At 40.6% G+C, this 27,967-nt stretch overlaps 1 protein-coding gene across 4 annotated transcripts in view; it reads left to right on the top strand.

Moving 5' to 3' along the window:
- The window catches only part of LOC139479774 (orexin receptor type 2-like), an 86,697-nt gene that overhangs the window by 50,836 nt on the left and 7,894 nt on the right, over window positions 1-27,967 (top strand). For all 4 annotated transcript variants that reach the window (XM_071262644.1, XM_071262642.1, XM_071262645.1 and 1 more), the window contains exon 3: window positions 27,194-27,587. In XM_071262644.1, coding sequence (XP_071118745.1) covers window positions 27,194-27,587 — 394 coding nt within the window. The remainder of the gene's footprint in view (window positions 1-27,193; window positions 27,588-27,967) is intronic.

The following is a 27,967-nucleotide window of genomic DNA, read 5'->3' as shown; positions in this document are numbered from 1 at the left end:
GGTTCCCATGACAACCATATTAGCAACTGTTGTATTCAGCCATTGGCCCTTCACTTACCCAGATACCATTTGGAATGTAACCACATTACATATTTTCAACATATAAATGACACCTTTTCTAATCAAACCGATGAACAAGTTGAGTTTAAGAGTCCACAGTTGTATGTTAAGATATGAAGTACATATTCCGTACACGCAAAATAGCTTGGAAGAACACCGGAACTTACAACTGAAATTTGGTAATAGTTAACTGGTATGTGATGAAATCATTACATGCGCCGTTTCAGGTCAATACAAATCTGTCCATACTGCTATCATACGCGTTATGTATGCTCCTCCACCTCGCCAATTCGCAGTTTGACTGAAATTAATATGTCACCAAAATGTATTCATAATAGAACCCAGGGGGCACGGGTGGCCCAGTCGTCTAAGGCGCCGCGATTCGCTATGCAGAGTTGCGTCCATTGGGCACGCCAGAAACCTATGATTGTGGGTTCGAATCCCGGTTCGCCCGGATTATGTTTCTAGGTTTGTCAGCACCATACCCGTGCTCGTGGTCAGACTCGGTGACATGCATGTCACAGTACCCTAAGGGCGTGAGACGTTTCTCATAATATCAATCACTGGATTGCCTGATCCAGGGTCGATTATTGTTTTTCACAGGTGCAGTCATACATCTATATTATGCTAAGTGCAACGTTTTGCGACAAACAAACAATAACTATTTAGAATAGTCATTAATATTTAAGTTGTTTGTGAGTGATCTTATAACAAACTCGCTGTGCCTCCCTTGGGAACGCATGAAGCCTTTGATCGTGGGTTCGAATTCCGATTCGTCACGATTATGTTTCTAGGATTGTCAGCACAATACCTGTGCTCGTGTGTTTCACCAAAGTGGTAAACGTCTGAGACCTGCATCATTTCGGACTTTCCTCCCACATTAAACTGACACGCCGTGATATAACTCGAATACTAATCAAGGCGACGTTCAACTCACTCACTCACTATTAACAAACTAGAATCATATTTATTTCAAAAGCCTTTCCTAACTATAAAACCTGCATGATTACCTTACGAATATGACTCTATCATATGTAGGACATCTAAGTCACACATACATGCATGTATTGAAATGTAATGATATAACACTGCCACTTGTACATGGCATAAACCAATCAATCAGTTACTGTAGTTGTGGCTAGGGCCAACCTGAATCATTCGTTTACGTTAAAATACGTTTTGACAGAAGCTTTGAACTTGTACTTGAATCTAACTTTCTTAAGTTCAAGCCGATCTCTGTTGCTTTCATATTTCTTTTGGTTTATCAGATTTTATGAGGGGAATCAAGTTCTTGTGAGATTGAAATGGGTTAGCAATCTCCAAACTATGGACAACTCCGACTGTCGTGTTCGACAAATAAATGCAGAGCACAAGACTAATTTAAGGCTTGAAACATGTTTGGGTACGTGCGACCGAAAGGTCACACAGTGGGGCGTATAGTTTCGTTCTCGCTCTAACCTTCAACATCAAACAGCCAAAACAATAGCTAAACCGTCGACATGCTGACACCATTTAGATGGTATATCCATTCATGGTGGCTTGGCCTAATGGAACAGTCAACGACTTTTGAGTGTTTTGCTCTATCGATATTGAACCGCTGGTGAATTCTACCGATAACGACATTATGCATTGGCAGATGTGTGCTTCGTCTGCGAAGAATTCAAAGAGTGTCATACGATTATTTCTCAAAAGTTGATTGATCAAGGTTACAACAGTCACGGCCTCAGTAAAGCTTTCAAAATGTTTTATGGTAAACCTGTAGAGGACATTTCCAAATCTGAGACATGAGTGACAAAAATGATGTCCGATGCAATTCCCTATTTAGACTTGTACCATATGTTCCCGTGTTTTTTCAGGTGAACAATTGACTTACTTTTGCATGTGTTTGTGACGGGTTCCACCGATGCGGAAGGATGCGCTAACCATTTCGCGAACACCTGGTATCATCACTGTATGATTGTAATTGATAAACACATGCTCATGATATAGTCGGAATCGCTCAATCGATTCTGCTTTCAGCGCAGATTTCTTTTGATTTTAGCGCAGATTTCTATTGAATATAGAAACGGTTTTGTCACTATTATTTATTGAAAATGTCAGGTACTTTTTGAGTTTTATGCAAATGCCCTGAAATGGATTATCGTTGGATCCAGGGCACTGAGAGATAATTGCGTCAGCGGGTGTTCAATTTGCACCATGCAACTACATAAATGAGATAATAAGTGAGTGAGTAGGTTTTAGAGCGCCTTTAACATTAGTCAAGTTATATGACGGACGTTGACTCCTAAAATTGATTTCGCTATCCGGATCTTAAGCGTCTTAATAATAGCAAACGTGTTTAACCACTTGGCTACGACACCTCTCCAAAAGCGATTATTAAATTACTAACAGGAAATAATAGATTTCGATAATTTTTAAATTGATAAAAGATGCATCTGTACACCATAACGACTTTATGGGGATGCAATAACGCCATAATCTATGGTGGCGACAAACTTGAAATTTGAAATATAACTTTGGCAATATTAGAACAGTTTCTTGGCCACCGGCCACCATGTGTAGACTTGTTACGTTCTAGATTTGATATGGTTAATCTATAGGGCACTATTTTCGAGACACATTGTCTGTGGATAGTTTCTCCTCTATAGTCAGTGAGGCTGCCACGCTATCTTCACAACGATCGCTCTGTCTTGGCGGAGCAGAGTTCTAGGTGAGGTCTTCATAATATTTGCTTTCATTGTTTATGCAAGGGAGAAACGTCGGATTATTTGTAGCAAAAACACAGCCAGTGACAATTTAGTGATACCTGTCTAGTTGCATGTCTGCTTGTGCGGATGAGGATACGGAGGTTTGCGTTAGATATTATCTTTTGCAGACGGATGTAAGAATCTTAAGACAACAATCTCTTCCGATTACAAAGTCTTGACTCTAATACAGAACAAATACGATTGTGCAGTGTTAAGATGTGTGATATATATTTAGCAAAGTTTATGTTGATGAAGCACTACTTAATGTAAATATAGTAGAATAACAACTAATAGCTGTCCACGAGAACCGTCGGATACACAAATAGTGCCCCATGCCAAGTCTCCTTTGGAGCTAAGACGTCAGCCCTAGCACAGACCAAGACAAAGGCATATTGCAGATTACTTTTAATCATACCCTCTGTGTCAGAAGCTCGCGAAGACAACCTAAGCTCGTGATTGGCATGGATGCTGGAAAAGCGAGCGATGTTCCGCCTTGGTTCTGCAAAGGGCAAACAATACCGCCCAATTACTTGTTTGAACACAGTGAAAACTATTTACAGGGTGTCTTACAGATCTCGTGTCATCGTACTACACTTCGAATGAGATTATCTACACGGAGCAGAAAGGAGTCAGAAAGGGATGTTGGGGTTGTAAGGATCAACTGCTGGTTCAGAAAATGATCCTTGAAGAGGCTAAAACTTACCACCGTAACCTCTCAATGTGTTGGATAGACTACAGAAAAGCTTATGATTCTGTACCTCACGAATGGATTTTGAAGTCACTGGAATGTATTGACCTCCCCGAGCGACTACTTTTTTTACTCAAGTCTTTAATGAATTGCTGGTCAACTCAACTTGAGATGTATTCACAGGGGCAGGTGGTGACTTCGGAACCAATTTCTATTGGAAGAGGAATATTTCAGGGCGATTCTTTCTGTCCTTTGCTTTTCTGTTTGTCATTAAATCCTTTAAGCATTTTGCTTAGCAAAGAGGAAGGTTATCATCCTGGACCTCCTCAGCACAGATATCCAACACCCCTTACTCACATTCTTTACAAGGATGACCTTGAACTTATTGCCAATGGAGGATCCACAAAAAACAGATTCTCCTTGTCGAGTCCTTTTCCAATGATATTGGCATGTACTTTGGACTCGACAAATGCAACGTTCTTCATCTGAAACGTGGCAAGGTAGAAGAGGGAGGATCATTCAGTTTACGTGGAGGGGGAGTTATTGACCATCTCGTGGAAGGTCAGTCCTATACGTACTTAGGGATGCAGATTGGGGACAAACTCCAGAATTCCCATATCAAGGAAAAACAAATGTAGACAGAATGCTCGCAATAAAGTAAAAGCCACAAATACTTATGCTGTACCCGTCCTTTCATATTCTTTTGGTGTTGTTGAAACAAAACAAGAAAATCTGGGTATTGACACCCTCACACGAAGAATCATGTCAGACAATAGATCCCACCAAACTCGCTCTTCCCTCAATCGCTTACATTTACCAATTATGATGGGAGGGCGTGGTTTGATAAATGTGGAGGCTCTTCATGATAGAATTGTTTTGTGCACTTTTGAACACATCTATTTGTCTGATGATCCTCTCGAGAAGCATGTCAAGACTCATGATGAAAAGAAGGCATTCTACAGTTTTCTAAAACGAGCCAAGGATGTGGGACATAATCTCAATGTCGGGGTTGATTTTGTTGATGGTTTTGTACTGCTGGACGATACAGAAATGATTGTCAACTAAGCGAAGTGCCATATCAAATCGGCCCAGACTGAGAGGCTTTCTGAACGACCACTGCATCGAGTTTATGTGCAGTCGAGTTTATGTGCAGTGTGTTGAGAGTCCTGCAGAGTCCTTCACTTGGATGAAGTCGTCTGGCCTGAAAGGTGAAACAGAAGGCCTTCTGTTTGCTGCTTAGGACCAGTCACTTCCCAATCGAAACCGTCAATGTGTGATTTTGCATCAAAATGTAAATATAAAATGTAGATTATGTGATGAATTTAGTTAGACTGTCCAACACATTGTGAGTGGATGCCCAGCTTTGGCACAGACACAGTATCTTAAGCGTCATGATGGGTTAGCTCGATCCTTTTATTACAGTCTTCGCCTTGCTTGTGGTTTTGACACAGAGGTCCATCCATGGTACGACCCGGAATATGTAGAGGGTTTCATGGAAAATGATAAATACGAAATCTTTTGGAATAGGCCCGTATACAGCATCAGACATATCCAAGCCAACAAACCTGATCTTGTCCTTTTTTATTAATCCAATGAAATCATTTATATCATTGAATTTTCTGTCCCTTTTGACAGTAATGTGATTGACAAAATTGAGGAAAAACATGGCAAATATGCAGACCTCACTTTCGAAATGTCACGCTTGCATCGCAAGTACCAAGTTGTCCGACTCCCCATTGTTCTCGGTGCCTTAGGTTTGGTACCTCCCAATCTGTTGACTGACATCGGGAGAGTACCCGGGTTTGCTACCAGGAATACAGCCCTTCTGACAATCTGTGTAATGCAGACGGCTGCAGTGTTGGGGAGTCTTCACATTCTCCGAAAAGTTCTGGGTGGGTTTGACTAGGCAGCGCCTCCTGGGAGAAGTCCCATTCGCTGTCTGGGCTGCGTGTAGAGGGGGCAAGGGCCCTGAGCTGATGATGAGCCTAACCAGCCTGACTGTGCCAGGATCACCCAAACCCTCTTTGCTGCATTTTTTATTTTAATCTGTAAATCATAATAGTAATAATGATAATGATTATGATATTATTATACGTTGCATCAACGAGAACATTTGTCATTACAGTGGTTCTTAGGCCCAAGTTACCCGTAGAGATCCGGGTAAGAATTGGTCTTCAGCGGCCCATAAAAGGGAATAATGCTTATCGTAAGAGGCGACTAACGGGATAGGGTGGTCAGGCTCGCTTATTTGGTTGGTGCATGTCATCGTATCCCAATTGCGTAGATCGATGCTCATTATGTCAATAACTGTATTGTCTGGTCCAGACTCGATTATTTATAGACCGCGGTCATATAGCTGGAATATCGCTGAGTGCGGCGTTAAACAACACACAAACAAACAAATCTTCAGCATATGTATGAGGGCAATGTCACAATGTGTATTACAGTGCTTATTTGGCATATTTGTTTTAACATTACATGTAAACTATCGTCACAGGTACGTTGTATATCATATACACAGAATACAGGAAATATAGTTTTTTGTAATGATATTAAACTGTGATCATTACACACTGTGTAATATTGTTCATTGCAGCAAGTACATGTACTTAAGTTTCCAGTTTGATCTGTTTGTTTGATGTTTAACTCTGAACTCATTAAGCACCGGTGTATACTTCACCTGACCCTGCGTTAAAATTCAGTATAAAGGATTATCATAAACATCCTTCCCGCCTTGTACAAGGAATGCCAAGGTAAAATGTATAACGTTTACAAAACCACACGCATATTAATCATTCCAGACGTTCGTACACTCTGAGTGCCTGTGATGCTTTCTCATGGGTAACACGTGTGAGAGCAATTGTGTTTCACGTACATATAGCCCTCAGGTCTTCACGGCTTGATTTCTAATGTTGGTCAGAAATACAAAAATATGATAACAGGATAACAATATGATAACATGATAACAAGTAGTTTTTTCGGAAGCCAAATGGTTGCAATTCGAGTAGGCGAGTAAACAGTCAAGTTTGTCATTTTAGGCACGTTGCTAGATAAGAAACCTAAATATGACGCTTTATTTTTTTTAATCATATTACGAAATATTATAAGGAGTTACCACCTGTTAAAATACGAACCTCATCGTTTTCATTAAACTAATAACCACTTAAGATTTAGAACTTCATGTTTGACGTTTTCTTCGATTTCTTTATGCTATTCACATTATGTAAGCGCACCATTAAATATGCTAAATATGATCTAAAATATATGTTCTCGTCTATAGAGCTTGATAGATAGGAAAGGGTAAATTATGTTTATAATCAGTGGAATACGTGCATATCAGAAGGGTGTAAACCACTAGAACCAAGACATGATGTGCATGCAGTCTGTATGTTGATGCATCTGTTAACAAGCTAAGTGTCTCGCTTTACAACGTTTGAATCAGGTTCGAGTGAGGACAAGCAGTTCAGTATGAGGATTCTCAATCAGAAACACAACACTACTGTAGTTACTACTATCGACACTAAAATGTTTAATGCAACTTTTCGTAATAGAACATGAGCCAGGTTTCAACAGAAAATTATAACTATTGACATCATCTATGGATTGTGTCTTAAGTACTTCAATTCCTCGGCGTCGTGAGGAAAGTCGTGCCTGTTCAGTCACTACGTGTACGTTCCTCGTGGAGTGCGTGTTTCTTACCGCTAAAGAAACCCCGTTTGCCTGAGTCATTCGTTTATCTATGGAAGCGCATTAGTGCCACAGTCTAAAAAAGAATCATCTACGTAGAGTACAGTATCATCTACGTAAGTGTATGTATCATCTACGTAGATGATATTTGTTTTTAGACCGTGGCACTAATACGCTTCCATATCTATCGTATGTATGACCGATGGCTCAAGCTGCCATTTAACTTCTAAGGTGACCACGACGTACGATGGATGCCTCAAATTCTTCCCCAAATCATGCGGATAATTGGTGTTATAGAGTTGTAATATTGCACCAAATGCTGGTTTTATTCATTGGTAGTGTCTGTTTCATTCTGACTCCGTCCTCTTTTACCAAGCAGAGACACGAATACAAACCACTGAGGCATTTTGCATCACAATTCGTAGACAGTGGTAGTAAAAACGTTTTATCACAATGCCAAAACACAACGCGAGAAGGTCACGGCACTTTTCAATGGAACACCGAGTCGTTGGAAGCGTTTACAGTTTACGGGAAACACCAAATTTGAATTCCATTTAGCTGACATATTCGCACAATAACATGCTAAATTATAAATCATATGTATGATGTTTAAAGAATACCTTTTCATTGCATTTTGAAAATGTATAATATAATATCAAGCATACTTGCAAAAATGTTGTACGGTGTGAATTAGCCATATAATATGCAAAAAGATCCATTCGAACAGTACGACACATGTTGTCTCCCACATAGCAACTATGATATTTTAGACAGACCAGTTGATGGTTGACATACAAGTTCATCCGTGGCAATCAATAAAGGATTTTTAGGGAGATATAACTTTAGGTAACGCTGTTCGATGCATATAAATTCAGTCGATATATATACAGAGAGAGTATACAGAGAGAGTTGCATTCCTTGATTCGTGTGTGTTCCACGGAAGCTGTAAGGTTTCTCAGACCACACACTACACCGTTAGAATGAAGAGGAAAAACTAGATCGTTTCTGCTGCGGTGTTGTTAAGTGAAAGATTGAATTGGGGAGACTCCCGTGCCCGTAAGGTGAGACACAACGAAAACCTAGTAGGATTTTCAGAGCTTCCCTCGCCATCTGTTGACATGAAGGGCTCATATGAGATGTATTAATCATAAACATTTTTAAATATTCTTTTCGCTTTTTTTCAATTATAATCTTACGATTGTCGACAATCATGTCACTGGGTTCAGTTTCTGTGAACAAATCAGCATGAAGTATCAAAGAAAATGATCGGGTTCCTACTGCCTATTATCAATCTGTTAGTACCATCAATGCAATAAACGTTATTAGTTTTAGAGCCTTATTCCTCTATAACCCCAAGCAACGCCGCACGTAGAGTTCTATCATCGGCACTTCATGATAGAGGCTAAAATTGTGAAAATCAGATCTATGTCTTTTATCCTCAGTGAAAGGGTGGTCTTCTCGTAACATTACACTAGCGCGTTCTAATGGTGGTACAGTGTTCGACATGTAATATGCGATGCTTCTGCTAGTATATTTCTTGCAGGATAGCTTACTGTCACTCGTGCATTTGCTCTTGTCAAGCTGAACACCATGGCTGGCTTCCGGCACATAAAAACACGGTTTCTTAAATTTGCGCACCAAATGACAAGCTCCAAACCTGAAAATATATCTTGGGCATCTTCTCATAATCCCACAATATGTGTCCTCTGTGAAGGGCATTCTTTCCCTGATGCTATTCAACAATGCACGCAGTCTATGTTAAGATATTGAAGTCCTGCGATCATCAGTCTGTAGACATGACTTTCCTTCTTGTCGTTTTCTAACGATATCTGTATGCAAACATAAATATTGTTCTGTTAATAAACATGTAAAGAACAGAGGTGGTTCCCAACCATGGTATTCATCAATGCCTTCTCGTACTTCTGGAATCCGATTACACACTATATATTACAATGATGGAAGTTACACGACATCCTACGTTAAAGATGCCGTATCAACCTTAGAGCCACATGAGTAAGTAACTGTAATAGTAATTGCACGAACATAAACATAATAATAACGCGCGGTCTGTCGACATCGGATCGTACAAGTTTACTTGAATAGTTAATCCAAGATCATGAACATCAGAATAATGCTTCGTCTGTCGACATCAGGTCGTACAAGCTTCCTTTACTAGACATTCTAAGATCATTAACATAAGCACAATGAGTGGTCTGTCGAAATCAGGACGTACAAGCTTATTTTAACAGTGATTCTAAGATCATTAACATTAGAATAATGTTTGGTCTGTCGACATCAGGTTGTACAAGCTAACTTTAATAGTAACGTGATTCTAAGATCCTTACAATAAAAATAGCGCGTGGTCTGTCGAAATCAGGAGGTACAAGCTTAATTTACTAGACATTCTAAGATCACTAACATAAGTACAATGAGTGGTCTGTCGAAAGCTTATTTTAATAATGATTCTAAGATCATTAACATAAGAATTCTTCGTAGTCTGCCGACACAAGATTTTCCTAGCGTGATTTGTCAAAGTTCTGAACATCGGCGACCTTTATCTCTATTCACGTTCTTCTTACATTGAACTGCTGACATATCGAACTATTGCAGATGAAAACTCGTGAGAGTGTCGAACAAATGTGTGGAAGCTTGGCTTGCGTTTTCTTTCAGAGGGTCACTGACATCGTGTCAGTGAAAGAATTTCTAGCAGCGACAATAGGGCACACATGAATAAGCGTATAAGTTGTCGAACTACTTTTTGTCGCACATGACATATCCACTTAATCAAATATAGATACGCGTTCTGTGTTTTCAATGTAGAACTAGGTTACCTTTAAGTGTAATCGCATTGTTGATTCTGGAAGCAAACGCGCCGCCATGTCAAAATTAAACTAGAACCGTTAAGAGCGAAGTGCTGGCGTGAAGCGGTTATGAAATTAGAAACATTGATAACAGCGTTTACACAAGGTTTACACAAAGTTTGGCGATGTTTTTGTTCTTTTACACCTTTATACTGTACTCGAAGTTATGACATGTACTGAACGCGTGTAGCGCATCCACTTCGTAAAACACTGTGAAGTGGGCACCCTAAAGAGCTAATCAAGCCGAGCAAGGTTTAGCACTGCACTGCGAGTCACTATCATGATGTCACAACGCTCATTGGAACACAAGAGGTGACGTGACAGTTTGATACAGAAACGCGCCTAATTTCAAGCGCTCTGTTGTAAGTTTGAAATATACTTACTCGATCTATATCGTGTTTTCTTTCCAAAATGTATTGCCACACGTACTTTGTATATTGCATTAATGGCATTTCTTTTAACAATGTGTTTGCATATCTTTATTTCTAAACGCCGATTGACAATCATTTAAGAAGTACTTTCTAAACATACGGCCGTCAAATTAGTTATTTCAGGCAGAGATGATTATTATTATTTTATTCTCTGAAATTTGTCACTACGGACAACTAACTTGGCAACGTCATGATAAAGGGGTCTCACTACATGTATGTGTCCATTTGCGTTTGATATAAATGAGCGGATTTCTGACGCGAATTTGAACACCGAATCGGTTTCATGACGGCTTAGGAGTTTAATACTTGAAAACCCAAAATGCAAGCAGGTGACTTGTATCACTTGGGGGTTTGAACCCACGCCACGATCCTGGCAGCTAAATAAGGTAATTGTTGCACCTCAGAGCACAATTCCAGTATATAAGAGGTGGGGATTTGCCTCTGTGCATCGGGGTTACACAGCAAACGTTAAAATCCTGCTTCAGACAGAGGAAATATTCAAATGTTTTTACATCCATGACACTAATCAAAACTTAGTGCCGGGCTACCGAGAAGGTACGTTTGCTCGTTTACATGCTGATGTTGTCATCTAAGCAAAATATCATGTAGCCTTATTACAGCCTGTTGGAAAAATACCAAATATAACGCCCACAAACTGATACCCATCCAGGAGAATACAACATAAACACATCTCAAAATAATTGTCCAATGTTTCACTCTATTATGTTCAAGCTCTAAGAAGGAACCATGCTGCGAACACTCTCTGATCTCATTTTCACATTTTCCCTGGGACATAGAGAGAAGGCAATTTTCTTTTCACATGTAATAATGCACAACCTATTGCTACGTCAAACTTGGTTAGACCTAATATCAGAATACTGCGAATTTTCCAATAAAGTACTCGTACGCACATGGACTCAAAGGAAGAGGAATTCTTTGAGATGCAAAGACCCGAAACATCCAGAAACACTTCCCTAATTATTGACATATGGCGAGGAAAACATCTTCCATTCATCATAATTGTCCGTCATATTTGACGCTAGGTAACGGTTTTTAATTTTACTCTCCATCTGTGCATGCTCATAGCAATTGTGTAAAAAAACGTGTAAATTTGTAGAAATGGACGTGTGTCTGTTTATTAATTGCAAAACACGGTGTTTCCTTGTGTTGAAAGACACGTACTCCAACCTAAGCCAGCTGAGCTGCTGTTTATCCTCGTGATTTACTCACAATGCTACGAAAACTCCATGGCTATATGGTTACAGTGGAACATTTTCTGCCGTTGGGCTACTTAGGGCTTGTCAGATGCGGAGCTCAAGTGTGTTAGCTGAGTGTTTATTGGGATTATGACCCAAGCCATGTAACTGCGGGCTCATTGTGTCATAAATCATACAAACACATTCGATTCCCTTTGCTTTCTCTATTCCACTGTAATTAGATTATAACTCTTGTTATAAACAGTTGTGCATTGCATTGGAAATGACATAATTGACTATTCAGAGATGCGTTTTCAGAAATGAAATCTTGAACCAGTAATGTTTCTTTCATAAAGCTCGGTGCTTGTCAAATCGTTGGAAATGTAAAGTTGTCCAATAAGTTGTCCAACAAAAACAGGAAGATTTGCAGTTCATGGCATTTCATATATTGAAGTAGTTGATTTACGATTCTGCTGAATGGAAGTTCTGTTTGATGTCCCCGTATATCACGATAACACACCATGCAAGTAAGAGTGACAAAAACATTTCCATATAAGTTATAACCATAAGAAATCTCTACTGAAAGGACAGTCAATTGCATGTATTTCTGAATCACTAGGGGGCACGGGTGGCCCAGTCGTCTAAGGCGCCGCAATTCGCTGTGCAGAGTTGCGTCCCTTAGGCACGCCAGAAATCTATGATTGTGGGTTCGAATCCCTGTTCACCCCGATTATGTTTCTAGGTGTGTCAGCACCATACCCGTGCTTGTGGGTTTCACCGAAGTGGTAAACGTCTGAGACCTGCATCACTTCGGGCTTTCCTCCCACATTAAGCTGACACGCCGCGACGGGCAGGGTAGCTCTATCCGACCTATTTCCACATACATCATTACCGGTTCATATGCATAATTAAAGAAACCGGAAAGGCAGCACAATTGATGTCCATGGGGATGCTTACTTCTTGCCTAAATATATCCCCAAATTTTACATGACATTTATCAACGAGGAAGTCCGGCATTTTACATGTTGTTTTCTCACTCTTGAATGATACTTTAGCCAGAGTACACCTTACATAGATGGTTTGGTCACCGTAACCACAGAAGCCCAGACATAGCTATCACAAACACAAAGAATATGACGGATTTACACCTCTCGACCACAACGCCTTCCACACATCCATTAACATCTGTAATAACGTCTAGCGGGAATCGTAATCGATTGAATTATCTCCCCGCTCTTAAGAATAGAGTTCAAGCGGGTACACAGGAAGTTTTTATATCGCCCTAAACTACCCCTTGTCTGCCAAGCCAGTGCTTTACTTCTGTTCTAGTGCTTACTGCTAGTTGCTCCTTACCCTATTATACGCTCTAGTAGGGGTTATTGAGCTCTCGTATGGAAAGAGTGAAGGTAATGTGATATGCAGGTGTAGGGTAGCGAAATACCGCTGTTGCTTTAAGTAGGGCATGAGGGAAAGGCCGTTATTTGTTTCATTATCGAGTTACATTGTGGTGGTACTGAAGACCATGATGCTTATCCGGATGCGCTGTATTTACCTGTTGCTTTACAACAGTCTGATACCAATGTACTGGGAATGTACTAGTCTTTGAATGTGCTGGGGATGAACTGTGAGAGATGTTGTTAACGGAAATACATTGCCATAAGAAATCGTTTCGTATTCATCTAATTTTGTTTTCTTTGGGTGGAGTATTTGCATATTTTCTTAGATGAGGACAGTGTATTCATTTAGAATTATTTTTATTATATACACACGTATATATCATGTAAATTTATATGAACTCGTATTACACCATGATCTCATTTGATTATTAAATTTTACACTTTTAGATATAATAATTTTCTTTTAATCATCAATGAAATGTTCAATAATGAGCTGATTCTGAAATGGCTTCAATCCAAATATTTTACCACTGAAAAAATAGATTTGGTGCAGTTCGTTTGTCACTGCCTGCGATAACTGGATTACAGCATGTGTTGAAAAAACGATACGGGAAAAGAAAAGACAAAATTCCATTACAATGGTGTGGATTGCCTGCTTGAATCAGATTGAAACTAATCTCTTCACTCTCCCAAACCATTTCCATGCAAGAACCTATACTCTTACAATTTGATCTACAAATTTACTTTTGAGGTGAATCGTAGATTAGTTCAACTCTGAATCAACTCACAGCTGAATCATCTACAGGTATGGGTGTCATGAAGCGATGGCCGTTTACAGGATTCATGTATCTGAAACATAATATCAGTAACGTTGATGGCGACGGTTTAGCAGATTAACACATTTAAGTTGTTTAAGTGATGGTATTTTTATGTCACCTCGGGGTATTGATTAATGAGGGATGTCGCTTTCGTAGGTATCAATAAATTATGTGATACCTAATATTTGACAGACAGACAGACAGACAGATTTATTTGTACAAAGGTCCAGTGACCCATAGTACAAAATCCATTATATATTTTTATCTAAGAGTTACCTAATTGATACTTTCTTTTATTGCGAACAGAAACATTAGAAATTTTGCAACATTTATCATTGTATCATTGTTGAATAATTGACAGTCTTTCTAAACCAAAATAATGATGATTAACTGTCTTTGGGATAAACATTCCCCGCCGACTTGCAAAAGAAGACAATTGTATATAACATGAAGTTCATCCTCAATTACATGACAGTGTTTACATACGACGGCAACACTCCTACGATCATGTTGAATACCAAGAGTATTTTGTCCATATCTAAATTATTTTGGTTATTAGCCTTCTATACTAGTATTCACAATGCTTCATATTTGACAAACATGTTTCGCAAACGATATAAGATGTGAGCAGTTTATAGAATTAGAGGGTGTTGCTGCACAGAGATGCATGTCAATCTTGAAAGGAACAATCTTTTACTCTTTCGCTGAACATATGTAGAACTAATTCTGTATTCCCAACGCTTTGTGCAACTCATACATCCCTAAAACCATAACGACTTAGCAAAAGTCTGATGTGCGATGCCCAGTTGGGACGTTTTCTACAAGCAATGGATCAAACATTTTATACAACTGGTATGGGTATCTGTATGGATACATGTAATATGTTTCAGGTATGTTTTTTTGTGTAGGTGTGTTTTCACGCATGTGTTTTATAAACGTATGGAAGCACAACTGAGTACAGTATACAGTATATTGTGAATATAAGCGAGCAAATCAATTTACTTTATCATAAGTATTTTTGGCAATAGATGCGTTTATGAATCATTATTTATTAGTGATGGCACGTATTTTGCGAAAAGGTGAGGCATCCTGTTCCAAGGGTAGCACCCGTCACAAACATAGGCCAAGGCAAGTCAAATATTCACCTGATCGCTTGCAAGCACAGGAACGTATGGTATAAGCCTACATTGGGAAGTGCATCAGACATCATTGTTATTCACACAACTGAATCGGAGTAATGTTAACACCATACACTAGATTTGCACAATTGAATCAGTTTCTGATGTTCCGTTAAGTTATTGATTCGACGAGATAATGATATACATTGTGTAACCTGATTCCCATTTAGGTATGAAATAACCATGTGCTGACAATTTCCTAGATTCACACTCATGAAGTACCCCCCCCCCCCCCCCCAACACTCTCTCTAACACACACACACACACACACACACACACACACACACACACACACACACACACACACACACACACACACACACACACACACACATACACACACACATGACAGATGTGTTCATCATTTCGCCATGCAGACTTAAATTCCTTTAGGCAATTCCACGCACGACGGTATCAACTGATGGTAAGTTCGAATACAAAATACGACGAAATTCTTAACCTTGGCATGTGTTAAACGTCTATGATTGGCGTCACTTTGGTCCTTTCTCCCTCGTCAAGCTAGCACATCGTGGTATAAATTAAAAGCCAACTTACTTGTTCAATCACTTATGAGATGCACACAAATGATTCCTGTATTACTTAACAAAGTGCTTATCGTATCATAACTTGTAGTAAGATGCATGACGACCATACCAATCTTGTACTTCACACAATTATATCCTATTTAGATAATACTATACGTTAATGACGAGCTGAGCCTATTTTATAATCAAACTGTCTTGTTTTGGCAATATAATCTATTTCTAACTTACATTTTGTTCATTTGCTACAAAATCATGATGTCATTATACAAACAAATAATCAGTTTGTTTTGGCCTAATGAATAACTTATTCCTGCCGAACTCACAAGTAACAGGCATTTTTTTCCACGGACGGCATAAGCATCTGCATACTTGTACACCAACAGTGACACCTAATACATACTGTGTCGGTAAGACTTAAGAACTTCTTTTATTGTATAGCATTAGTGTTATCCGCGATATTGTTCTCGACGTTTTTATGCAGCCTACGTCAACATTGATAAGAAACAAAATTATTCTTAGCCCCCTGTCACAACAGTTCTGTATACGAATATACTATCTATAAGATGAAAGGGTATAGTGATGGTAGATCGTCTCAATTATGCAGTCAGGTATCTCTGGCTGCCCGTTTCCTCATTAAGTCACCCGGACCTGACGTCGTGCAGTAGACCTGACACGAACTCCTTCCGTCTGACCTTCAAAACTCAAATTTGTATGCACATGATCTGTTATTAAAAGACGAATTCGATCGTGTGATGTTGTATTTTCTGTGATGTAGTGGATGGTTATTAACGTAATTTTGCTCACAGTGACGCAGGGTAATTTTCTTGAGTGGTGTAGTATATAGCACGTTCGGAAAGTCTCACTGGAGGAGCCCATTTCTGTGTTAATCTTTTCTCTTTGACAACCTTCGCGACTCGACGTCAGAGGCATGTTCAATCATAACATAACATGTTACAGTGACGCCAAACATAATACCGTTCTTTGTAAACATTCATTTTTCACAGCTGTGTTGTAGAAAGTCGAAAGTGAAACTTCCACCTTTCAGCATGTTTGCAAACTGTTCTTTACGACGTTTGACGAGTAGCACATTCTCCTGCCATGTATGCAGATACCAAACAAAGTGTTTTTCGAACTTGGACTTTTAATACATTTTACAATTCTTTCGAAAGAATCAAAGTCTTCACGTGTTTGTATGAATTATAACATGGACAAACATGCTTTGATGGTTTATGTGCGGCGTGTTTCCACAACCATTCCAAGAAACATCATTATAAGCTGACCAAATAATTGCCGAAGTACTCAACCTTTCATCGATTTTGAAATGAATGGAAATGTTGATATTTGTTAAAGTTATACATAGTCATGTAATCATCTCACGTTATAACTGTTTCGAACATCGTACGTGACGGAAGAATATACATTGGTCTTAGATAGAACCTGCTTTTTCACAAATGCAATCCACAAAAAGCTACGAAAATCTCAGCAAAACTCTTCAGAAAGTTTCATGAAGACGTACAAAAAAGATCTAAGGCTAAAACTACGGCGAAACCTAAGTCAACACTCACAGTCCATACATGCAGAAGACCCCCATGGGAAATTTGAGGAAGAATATGTCCCATGTATATTCGCCGTAAGAGGCCACTGCACGAAATCCTAGGGTCCGCCTTAGTGATTGTCTGGATCGCTACACATGCTTTCAGTCACAGGCTTGCTTTGTCAAAACTTAAATATTCTAACTGGAATATTGATATTCTTACTCACTTTTTTTAGAAGATCTTGACCAGTTTAACAAAGTTAAAATCGGTATCAATGCAATCAAACGATTAAATGTATGTATCCATATTATTAATTATAACGTAGATCTACTTTACTAATTATATATATATCATATATAAAATTTGATAAATACTATGGCTGAAATGAAATGAACGTAAATGACATCTGGAATTTACAAATAGAGCTTGTGATATGAATATAGCATTTTGTTTAATAGAATGTACATTTGACCCAGGAAGAAAGTATACATCAAAGCCAAACGTGTATCAGTGTTATTATTTTGGTAGTGCTCAATTCTCCACACCGCTTTCCATAAATAGTTAAATAACTTTCCTTTAAAAGCAAAGTAGTTTACACCCCTTCCATTTCGATCTTCAGCTATCTCTAATGGTCCAAAGAAGTACTTCAAATATGAAATTTAGTCACTGATCCATCAAACAGCTATATTTATAGCCTTACTTTCTCGTCAAGTGCTATACAAGTAAAGTCTGTGTCACCAACATCTTGTATTCTCATCATTGTCTGTAATAATTCAATGTCGACCTATCCAATCCATCATACTGACTAGGCAAAGGATGCACAAATGCAATTATTGTCCAGACACGTTGACTAAAAGGGTCTATGAGTCGAACAAGCACATAGATGATATTGATGAGCGGATAGTTCACGTCACATGGACCTCTGTAGATATCGTGTCATATTGTGTTAAATACGGTGGTTATTGTTAGACACTTTGATCATGTACAGCGAAGTGGCTCAGAGGTCTCCCCATCTATATACTGCGCAGGATCTAGCACACGTTATCTTCACTACCCGTGGCATAAAAATATAGCGAGTGGGATTAAACGCCGCTTTGAAAAGTAGTTCAGTTATATCAAGGCACGGCATTTTGCCAGTTACGCCCGATGTGATGTGACGCTGATCGTTGACGATGTGCACATCAGTGAAACCAAAAAGCTTAGGTATAGGTCTTTTGGAGAAGGAATCATGATTAGGGCAAATCCGGGATTCGAACCAATGTTCATCGTATCCTGGCATAGGTAAAGGGCACTTGTCTCCGCGTGCGTTCATTGGGTCAACCACAAGAGCGTATCGAAAACCTATCGATATGTTATAATGAAGATTAGTCGTGGATGTTAATATGATAATTGCCTACTTCTGCCAGAGATAAGACAAATATGAACATTTCTCTTTACTGTCGATGATTGACATGTATCATTGTATGGATTTGATTTTTTTATTTATGGAAATATATTTTCGCTTAATTGAAACAAAGTGTGATCAAGACAAATAACTAACACTCCCGAGTTTCCTCAAAGCGCATGAAACATAACCGAGTCATTTCATTTTGATAGCTTCAATACATCACACCACTGATGGTATATGCCACGTGGATGGTCAGTTATCTCGTGAAGCTCTCTAGATCGTGAAACCTGTACATATCAAGAAGCACTTGACTGCACGAACCATACAATTTACATGAAATCGTGCAATCTGTTCCGAGAGTGGAAATGGTGGAGTTTGAGCAATCTACAGTGTAAAGGTCGTATTTGTTGAGCTCTTAGATTTAGATTTGTTTGATTGATTGCTTGTTGTTTAACGCCGCACTCAGCAATATTCCAGAAAAATGACGGCAGTCTGTAAAAATATCGGGTCTGGACCAGACAATCCATTAATTGACATTATGAGCAACGATCTACACAATTGGGATACGATGATATAGATCAACCAAGTCAGCGAATCTGGCCAAAATCCCATTACTCGCCTCTTACAAGAAGTATAGTGGCCTCTTACGGCAAGCATGGGTTCCTGAAGACCTAATCTTTACCCTATATCTTCAAGGGTCTCCAATAAAGAACTTGTGCCAGTACAATATCGGGATATAAACGCCTCGCCCCTTGTTCTCGCGATACTACGTTAATTTCCCGACAAAGTATTGGGACTCGTCCTCTATATATTACACGAACGTATTTTTTCTAATTTGATGTGTTCCTTAAGTGGACGTTTTGATATCTCAAAACCGAATCGACGTCATCGAATCACTATGGATATATACATGATAATACAATATTGCGACCGTATACATTAAGTAAAGCATATCATTTTGGAATATGCGTCTATTATAGGTGTATCGTTTCATCCAGACTGCTCAACTCATTCGCCTTTCTAATGCCAGATATACAGACCATAGCTGATTGTACTGATTTGGCATTGTCTTTCCCTTTTTAAGGCAATCCTCGAAGTTATGATTCTAATTGTCGTTTGAGCAAATGTTCCAGTCACAGAGATGCATACAATATAAAATTGTATGTGTAACCAGCTTATCTAATAGTTTCAATACAGACTATATTTTTAGAAAGAAATTATGGTAAGGATGTATGGATTTAGCTTCTTGTGTGTTTATTGTAACGATCTTGAGTATTGTGCATTTTATTTGAGGGCATTTGTTTGTATGAATGAGACTTAATGTGATGACTTTTTAATCGACTCCCTGGTTCCGATGCAGCACATTAATTTGAGTAAATATCTGACAAAATGTTTGCCATATCTCATATTATGTTGGCACATTCATTACCGTGATATGTATATACATGATAAAAAATCACGAGTATGAACGCAAATAATCCCAAGCAGATGTGCAAACATTTGGCCTGTACATGTATTTAGATGATATCACACCATATGATGAAATTCTGTTAAACGCGGCAAGAAAACCCCAGATCATCCTCTCACTATAAAAGACTGTAAGTGAATTTATGTCACCGTTTGAAGGATAATATTAGATTAATATTAAAACTTTAATTGTTATAAAATGCTTTTGGCTTTACATATATAGTCCTAATCATGAAGACACATGTACTAAGCTGAACAATGTGCTGATACCAAATATGTTACAATATCCACAGTGGTATGTTTTTTACCTGTCTCTCCTTCGCCCGTTTCTCCTCCAGCCAGGCACACGTTCGCTCCTTCGCCCGTTTCTCCCCAAACCAGGTATACACTCTCTCCTTTGCCCGTCTCTCCTCCATGCAAGTACACACTCTCTCCTTCGACCGTCTCTCCTCCATGCAAGTACACGCTCTCTCCTTCGCCCGTGTCTCCTCAACCCAGGTACACACTCTCTCCTTGGCCCGTCTCTCCTCCATGCAAGTACACGCTCTCTCCTTCGCCCGTGTCTCCTCAACCCAGGTACACACTCTCTCCTTGGCCCGTCTCTCCTCCATGCAAGTACACACTCTCTCCTTCGCCCGTCTCTCCTCCATGTAAGTACACGCTCTCTCCTTCGCCCGTCTCTCCTCCATTCAAGTAAACGCTCTCTCCTTCGCCCGTCTCTGCTCCACCCAAGTACACACTCTCTCATTCACCCGTCTCTCCTCCATGTAAGTACACGCTCTCTCCTTCGCCCGTCTCTCCTCCATGCAAGTACACACTCTCTCATTCACCCGTCTCTCCTCCACCCGAGTACACTCTCTCTCCTTCGACCGTCTCTCCTTCGCCTAAGTACACGTTCTCTCGTTGCCCTTCTCTCCTCCAACCATGTACACACTCTTTCCTTTGCCCTTCTCTCCTCCAACCATGTACACGCTCTCTCATTCGCCCGTCTCTCTTCCATGCAAGTACAAGCTCTCTCCTTTGCCTGTCTCTCCTCCATGCAAGTACACACTCTCTCCTTCGCCCTTCTCTCCTCCAACCATGTACACGCTCTCTCCTTCGCCCGTCTCTCTTCCATGCAAGTACACGCTCTCTCCTTTGCCTGTCTCTCCTCCACCCGAGTACACTCTCTCTCCTTCGACCGTCTCTCCTTCGCCTAAGTACACGTTCTCTCGTTGCCCTTCTCTCCTCCAACCATGTACACACTCTTTCCTTTGCCCTTCTCTCCTCCAACCATGTACACGCTCTCTCATTCGCCCGTCTCTCTTCCATGCAAGTACAAGCTCTCTCCTTTGCCTGTCTCTCCTCCATGCAAGTACACACTCTCTCCTTCGCCCGTCTCTCCTCCATGCAAGTACACACTCTCTCCTTCGCCCGTCTCTCCTCCATGCAAGTACACACTCTCTCCTTCGCCCGTCTCTCCTCCATGCAAGTACACACTCTCTCCTTCGCCCGTCTCTCCTCCATGCAAGTACACACTCTCTCCTTCGCCCGTGTCTCCTCAACCCAGGTACACACTCTCTCCTTGGCCCGTCTCTCCTCCATGCAAGTACACGCTCTCTCCTTCGCCCGTGTCTCCTCAACCCAGGTACACACTCTCTCCTTGGCCCGTCTCTCCTCCATGCAAGTACACACTCTCTCCTTCGCCCGTCTCTCCTCCATGCAAGTACACACTCTCTCCTTCGCCCGTCTCTCCTCCATGCAAGTACACACTCTCTCCTTCGCCCGTCTCTCCTCCATGCAAGTACACACTCTCTCCTTCGCCCGTCTCTCCTCCATGCAAGTACACACTCTCTCCTTCGCCCGTCTCTCCTCCATGCAAGTACACACTCTCTCCTTCGCCCGTCTCTCCTCCATGCAAGTACACGCTCTCTCCTTCGCCCGTCTCTCCTCCCTGCAAGTACACGCTCTCTCCTTCGCCCGTCTCTCCTCCATACAAGTACACGCTCTCTCCTTCGCCCGTCTCTCCTCCATGCAAGTATACACTCTCTCCTTCGCCCGTCTCTCCTCCACCCAAGTACACGCTCTCTCCTTCGCCCGTCTCTCCTCCATGCAAGTACACGCTCTCTCCTTCGCCCGTCTCTCCTCCATTCAAGTACTCGCTCTCTCCTTCGCCCGTCTCTGCTCCACCCAAGTACACACTGTCTCCTTCGCCCGTCTCTCCTCCATGTAAGTACACGCTCTCTCCTTCGCCCGTCTCTCCTCCATTCAAGTAAACGCTCTCTCCTTCGCCCGTCTCTGCTCCACCCAAGTACACACTCTCTCATTCACCCGTCTCTCCTCCATGTAAGTACACGCTCTCTCCTTCGTCCGTCTCTCCTCCATGCAAGTACACACTCTCTCATTCACCCGTCTCTCCTCCACCCGAGTACACTCTCTCTCCTTCGACCGTCTCTCCTTCGCCTAAGTACACGTTCTCTCGTTGCCCTTCTCTCCTCCAACCATGTACACACTCTTTCCTTTGCCCTTCTCTCCTCCAACCATGTACACGCTCTCTCATTCGCCCGTCTCTCTTCCATGCAAGTACAAGCTCTCTCCTTTGCCTGTCTCTCCTCCATGCAAGTACACACTCTCTCCTTCGCCCTTCTCTCCTCCAACCATGTACACGCTCTCTCCTTCGCCCGTCTCTCTTCCATGCAAGTACACGCTCTCTCCTTTGCCTGTCTCTCCTCCATGCAAGTACACACTCTCTCCTTTCCCCGTCTCTCCTCCACCCAGGTACGTACACGTTCTCTGCTCCACATTCTATAAGCCTAAGACTGGTTAAGTTGTATGTGATCGAGAAGAGACAAACTCCAATGGTCAACGAAATACCCTGGACTGACTAGATCAGGCATTTCAGAAAAGATCACGCCCTGGTATCACCTTACGAAGGGACAACCCGCTGGTATGTCTACTGTCTGGTTTTATTTTCGAATCCCAATGGTACTGTACACTGCGTCCCCTTGAAACCTCATCTCACATTAAAACGGTTTAACACTGTTAAAAGCGAGGTTACACCGGACACTAACTTAACTTAAACTTAAATGACTTCTTAATACGCATATCCACTACTCATCATCAACTTGTTTGTTCTAGTTTTGTCTCACATGCCTCCTGCAATACGAATTAACACATAAATGAACTTAATCATACGTAACGCTTTTAGCTTCATTACATAGTTACGAAAAACACCACGCCGAACCTGATCATTTCACGCAATATGCTTCTGAGACTATTTTGCATGTTGTCTCGACGAGATATTTTACGCATTGTGACTTCCAAGCCACGAATACATAACAGAAAACCTCCAAGTATTTGTATGGGTTTTCCTGTAAGCTTTACCTTTGTTTTCAAGAGGCACGATTGCATCTTGACTCGTAGACCGCCGCACATGCATATCCGTTAGACGCGAGAGAGACTGGTTACCATAGGAATGCGCTCCTACAAGTAATCCTAGACAGGACTGTCTGTGCCAGTAATTGTGATAAATGCCATGGGAAACCGCAGTAAATATATCTGGGACTCTTACTATTGCGGCCTTGGTCTCTGAGGTCAAATGGCAATCTGCTGTTCAGATGCAAAGAGTCTGAACTCTGTTGGGATTCCTTAGGGGAACGATATTACTAATCTTTTGTTAATAGATATTCTTAAGAGAATATGTGATATGAAATCAGCTGGTATATTGTCATTTTCAAACAAAGACATTACTGATGAAGTCACGAAATAGGTTTCAGAGATGTTACAACCATGTCATTAGTGAGTGAGTGAGTAAGGTTTTACGCCGCCTTTGGCAATATTCCAGCAATATGACGGCGGGGGACACCCGAAATAAGCTTCAGACATTGTACCAATGTCGGAACGATATCATGAATGGTATGTGTGATGGTGCATCACTTATTATATGAATTGTATTATTTGCTCCGCAGAGTCCAACCGGTCGTGCCAGGAAACCCAAAGTACTAATCACGTGTGGTATTCCACGGTCGCCTCCCTGTAGAGAAAGGGGACATAAAATAACAAAATTTACATACACACTACTCGTGAGGGGAGCAGATCCAAGCGAGCGCTAGATTCACTTGTCCTAAACCACCTACCCGCCTCGAGATAAGGGATGTATCATGACGATACACGGTTGTAAGATTACTTCGGTTTGTTTGCATGAAGATCAAGATATATAACGCTAGATAATTATGTAAAAGTTAACTCGCATTACCTGTATTAATGGCTATTTTATTTGAGGGCGGTGTTGTAGCTATGCGTTGAAATTGTCGCTCGTCACGCCGAAGGCCCGAGTGCGATTCGCCACATGGGTACAATGTGTGAAGCCCATTTCTTGAGTCCCCTGCCAATAAATTGCTGCGATATTGCTGAATGCGGAGTGAAACCTCACTCACTCACTTGCTGATAACTTTTTCTTTATATGCTCAAACATAATACATTAACTCTACATAAAACACCACTTTATACTGTAGAAATGCCACAAAAAAACTGTGTATTCAAGTCGTATAATACTTAAAGGACAGTCCAACATATGGCAGGACATATAATGATCACCATTGAACAGAGCTAACTGGAATCACGAACACATTTTTGATAATGAAAGAGTCATTACCAGGCAGATTTGTTCGGTAAGATAATATGACAGTACGATGTGTACTAAATCATGGGTAAATATTACAATTGAGTCGCAATTGGTCCATTGCCCATGGGATCATGAAGCTAATGGACAGTGTTTACATCACTGACCGGCTTTCCGTGAGTTTGTCATTCACATTCCAGATCTTATTAGTGGACTGCACGATCTCACATTGCCAGGAGTCGCTGGCGTTATCATTGAAGATCATTCACAATTACTTCTCATAAAAAACGATGTGGTATTACGTAATTGGGCCATTTTGGAGTGTAGTTTTCTGCACCTTTTTGACGAGCTGGAAGAAAAGTTTTCGTACTTCTATTCACGTAGAAACGTTCGTTTTCCCCATGAAATTTTAACAGAAAATGTTTACACATTGAAAATAAGTTTTCTCCACGGATATGAAAATACCCTCATGATGGTCCAAGTTCCATATTTACTGTGGACGATGATCTACATGTAGCATTATGATGTTCACATAACTGAACTAATTTTAATAACACTGGACATCTGAAGTATGTTTATACGATTTTAAATTTTCGTTTATTCTGAATTTAAGGACATTTTATATTTCCAATTCACCTGTTGACTAGCAATGTTGGTATTTTGCACATTCACTGGTGACCTGTGTGGTAATTGTGTGAAACAGGGATTTTCCATTTTACTCCAATACGTCTGGAAGTAAAGTCAAAGTAATAAATAGTTCATATCAATCCATATTACTATATATATGTTTATTCAGCACTTTCGCCAGTACTTAAAATTATTAAATTTAAAGCAGACCTGACTACCTGAATTTGAAAGCAATTACATTATGTAACTGTTCATCGTGATATTTCTGTTCAAAAAGGCTTATATTTTTTTTAGAATGAATATATAGCTTCAAATTAGTATCAGGTTTTCTCACCTTAAAGGGTGCACTGGTGGTACTGTCATCTAAGATGCCTCTACTCGCTGTGCAGTGTCTCTTAAGCGCGCATGAATCCTAAATCGAGGGTTCTAATCCCAGTTTCATCCTGCAAATGGTTTTTAGGATTGACTGCACCATACCCGTATTTCTGAATGCGCATTTACAAATATCATCAAGGGAACACATTATTGTGAGGTAAAAAGAGAATCGTTAAAAAACTTTTAATGCCGTTGATGGAATTTTCCGACATGGAAAGAACAATGTCTAACGATAAGTTAATGAAGAACGTATGAAAAGCGCTCAAGCGAGTTTATCGACTTTATGCATTGATACGTGCCTGACACCTTCTCCTTACCGAGGCCACAATATGCTGAGAAAAGGCCTGGAGAGTGACATTCCTTATCTGAGGGAGGATAAGTTCCTGTAACGCTGTTGGAGTATTTGGAAGGTGTCACAAATATCGATTCATGTCATCACATACATGCATATTCGATTGGTGACAAACCAAGAAATCAGATACTGCTCCACAACATGTGGTCTGGCGTTATCGTGCTGCAACGTCACTCCATGGTCTTTCAGTTGCAAAATCGGTAAAACGTTTTCGAAATCGCATCCCGGTATGTTGCAGCATTCACATTACCATCGATCACAATAATTTCAGTCCTTTCTCTAGCCGTTATTCCACCCCAGATCATACAACGGCATCGCCTCTAACGCGATTGCCTTCTAGAATACATGACGTAACTCTCAACGTGACGACTGCAGATACCTGTCCTGCCATCGGATGAATGAACAGGATCATTCTCCTCAGACGTGCCGTCCCACACATGTGCTTTCAGCACAACTGGAGACGTCGACCTTGAGACGTTGTGCCGTCAGGATTTGCCGTGTGGCTGGGCGCCTCGCGCAGTTGCCGTAGATGCGTAGACGTCGCTGGAAGTCATATCAGATAAGCCTCTGTTGCCAGGGATTGCACGGGCTATGAGAGATGTTGTCTGAAACCTACGTAGTTCGAACACATATGACTTGGCGAGGAGTTGTTGGGGGTGGGTGGTCATTACTGGGAAGGTTTCTGACGTGTTTGTGCAGTTGATAACGTGCTATATGGTGTCCCTGTGGACTTTGAATTGACAGGCGACGTCACACAGCGAGGCACCGGATTCAAGCATTCAAGTGGCTCTTCATCCGTCATTTTTACTTGGCGAAACATGGTGAAATCTCATCGAAACAGTCAACTTGCAAAGATTGCTTTAAGTATTTGACAATACTATGAGATTGGATATCTGACCTTTGAAGCAATTTATCTCGAAAATTCCTTTTGTCTTGCAAAAGACATGCAATACCAGCTACATTTGGTTGGTTGTGTTTCTAGCATTTTCATAAATAGACTTTACATTTTCTCTGGCTCAAATCCAAATGTACATGTAAAGTTTTGTAAATGAAACACGTCCAAGTTATAATTACTTTTTGAACATACTGTACAGTTAATGTGTAAAATGTGTTAATTGAATGCAATTAAAAAATCTAATCTATACTGTCACGTACCTCAAATCAAACATGCATGTCTCGTATGTAAAGTAAAACTTCGTTAATAATATGGAAAAAGGTCATAAAGTAAATTCTTTATTTCAGAACGTGTCAGTATCGGTGTCTGTCCTGACTCTGAGCGCCATCTCTGTAGAGCGATGGTACGCAATCTGCCATCCCCTTGCGTTCAAAAGCACCCTCTCCCGGGCACGCAACATCATCATCGTCATCTGGGTCGTCGCTGCAGGCGTGGCCCTCCCCGAAATGATCGTTGTTACGACTAACCCCTATAACTATCCTGGAGACTTCCAGACTATTTACCTGACCACGTGTGCCCCAGCCTGGTTGGAATGGAAGCAGATCATTTACCAGATCAGTCTTGTAATTGTCATGTACGTATGTCCGCTAGTGTTGATGGCACTAACGTATACCAACATAGCAGTGGTACTCTGGCGCAATGACATCCCTGGACAGGCGGAGATGGGGCAGTACTCAAAAGGTTTCGTATGAATACATCTTCTCAGATTGTTTTGAATGCATGCTGTGGTCGAAGACGAGTACTAAAACTGAGCAATAATTATACAAAAGCCTTTTTTAATGTCCACTCAGGTTAGATGCAACGCACATAATGCTCCTTTAGGCAATAGGCCAACAAGACCAATTTGTAAGCTGTAAATGTGATACCGTTATATTGTGATAGCATATATTTCAGATTCGATGTTATTCTCAACTTTAAGTATTTGTTTCCGACATTCAAGATAAATTTGTTAGACTTGAGGTAGAATCTCTATATCTTATGAGGTATTATTAACGTAATATATTAAACGTTTATAAAAGAAATTCTCATATCATTTAAGGACTTTAAACATCTCATTTAAA

Source organism: Haliotis cracherodii, unplaced genomic scaffold, assembly GCF_022045235.1.
Source record: "Haliotis cracherodii isolate W230 unplaced genomic scaffold, xgHalCrac1.p SCAF_4, whole genome shotgun sequence".
Classification (NCBI taxonomy): Eukaryota; Metazoa; Mollusca; class Gastropoda; order Lepetellida; family Haliotidae; genus Haliotis; species Haliotis cracherodii.
The sequence above is the reverse complement of the archived record's forward strand: the minus strand, read 5'-3'. Positions and strand labels throughout refer to the sequence as shown.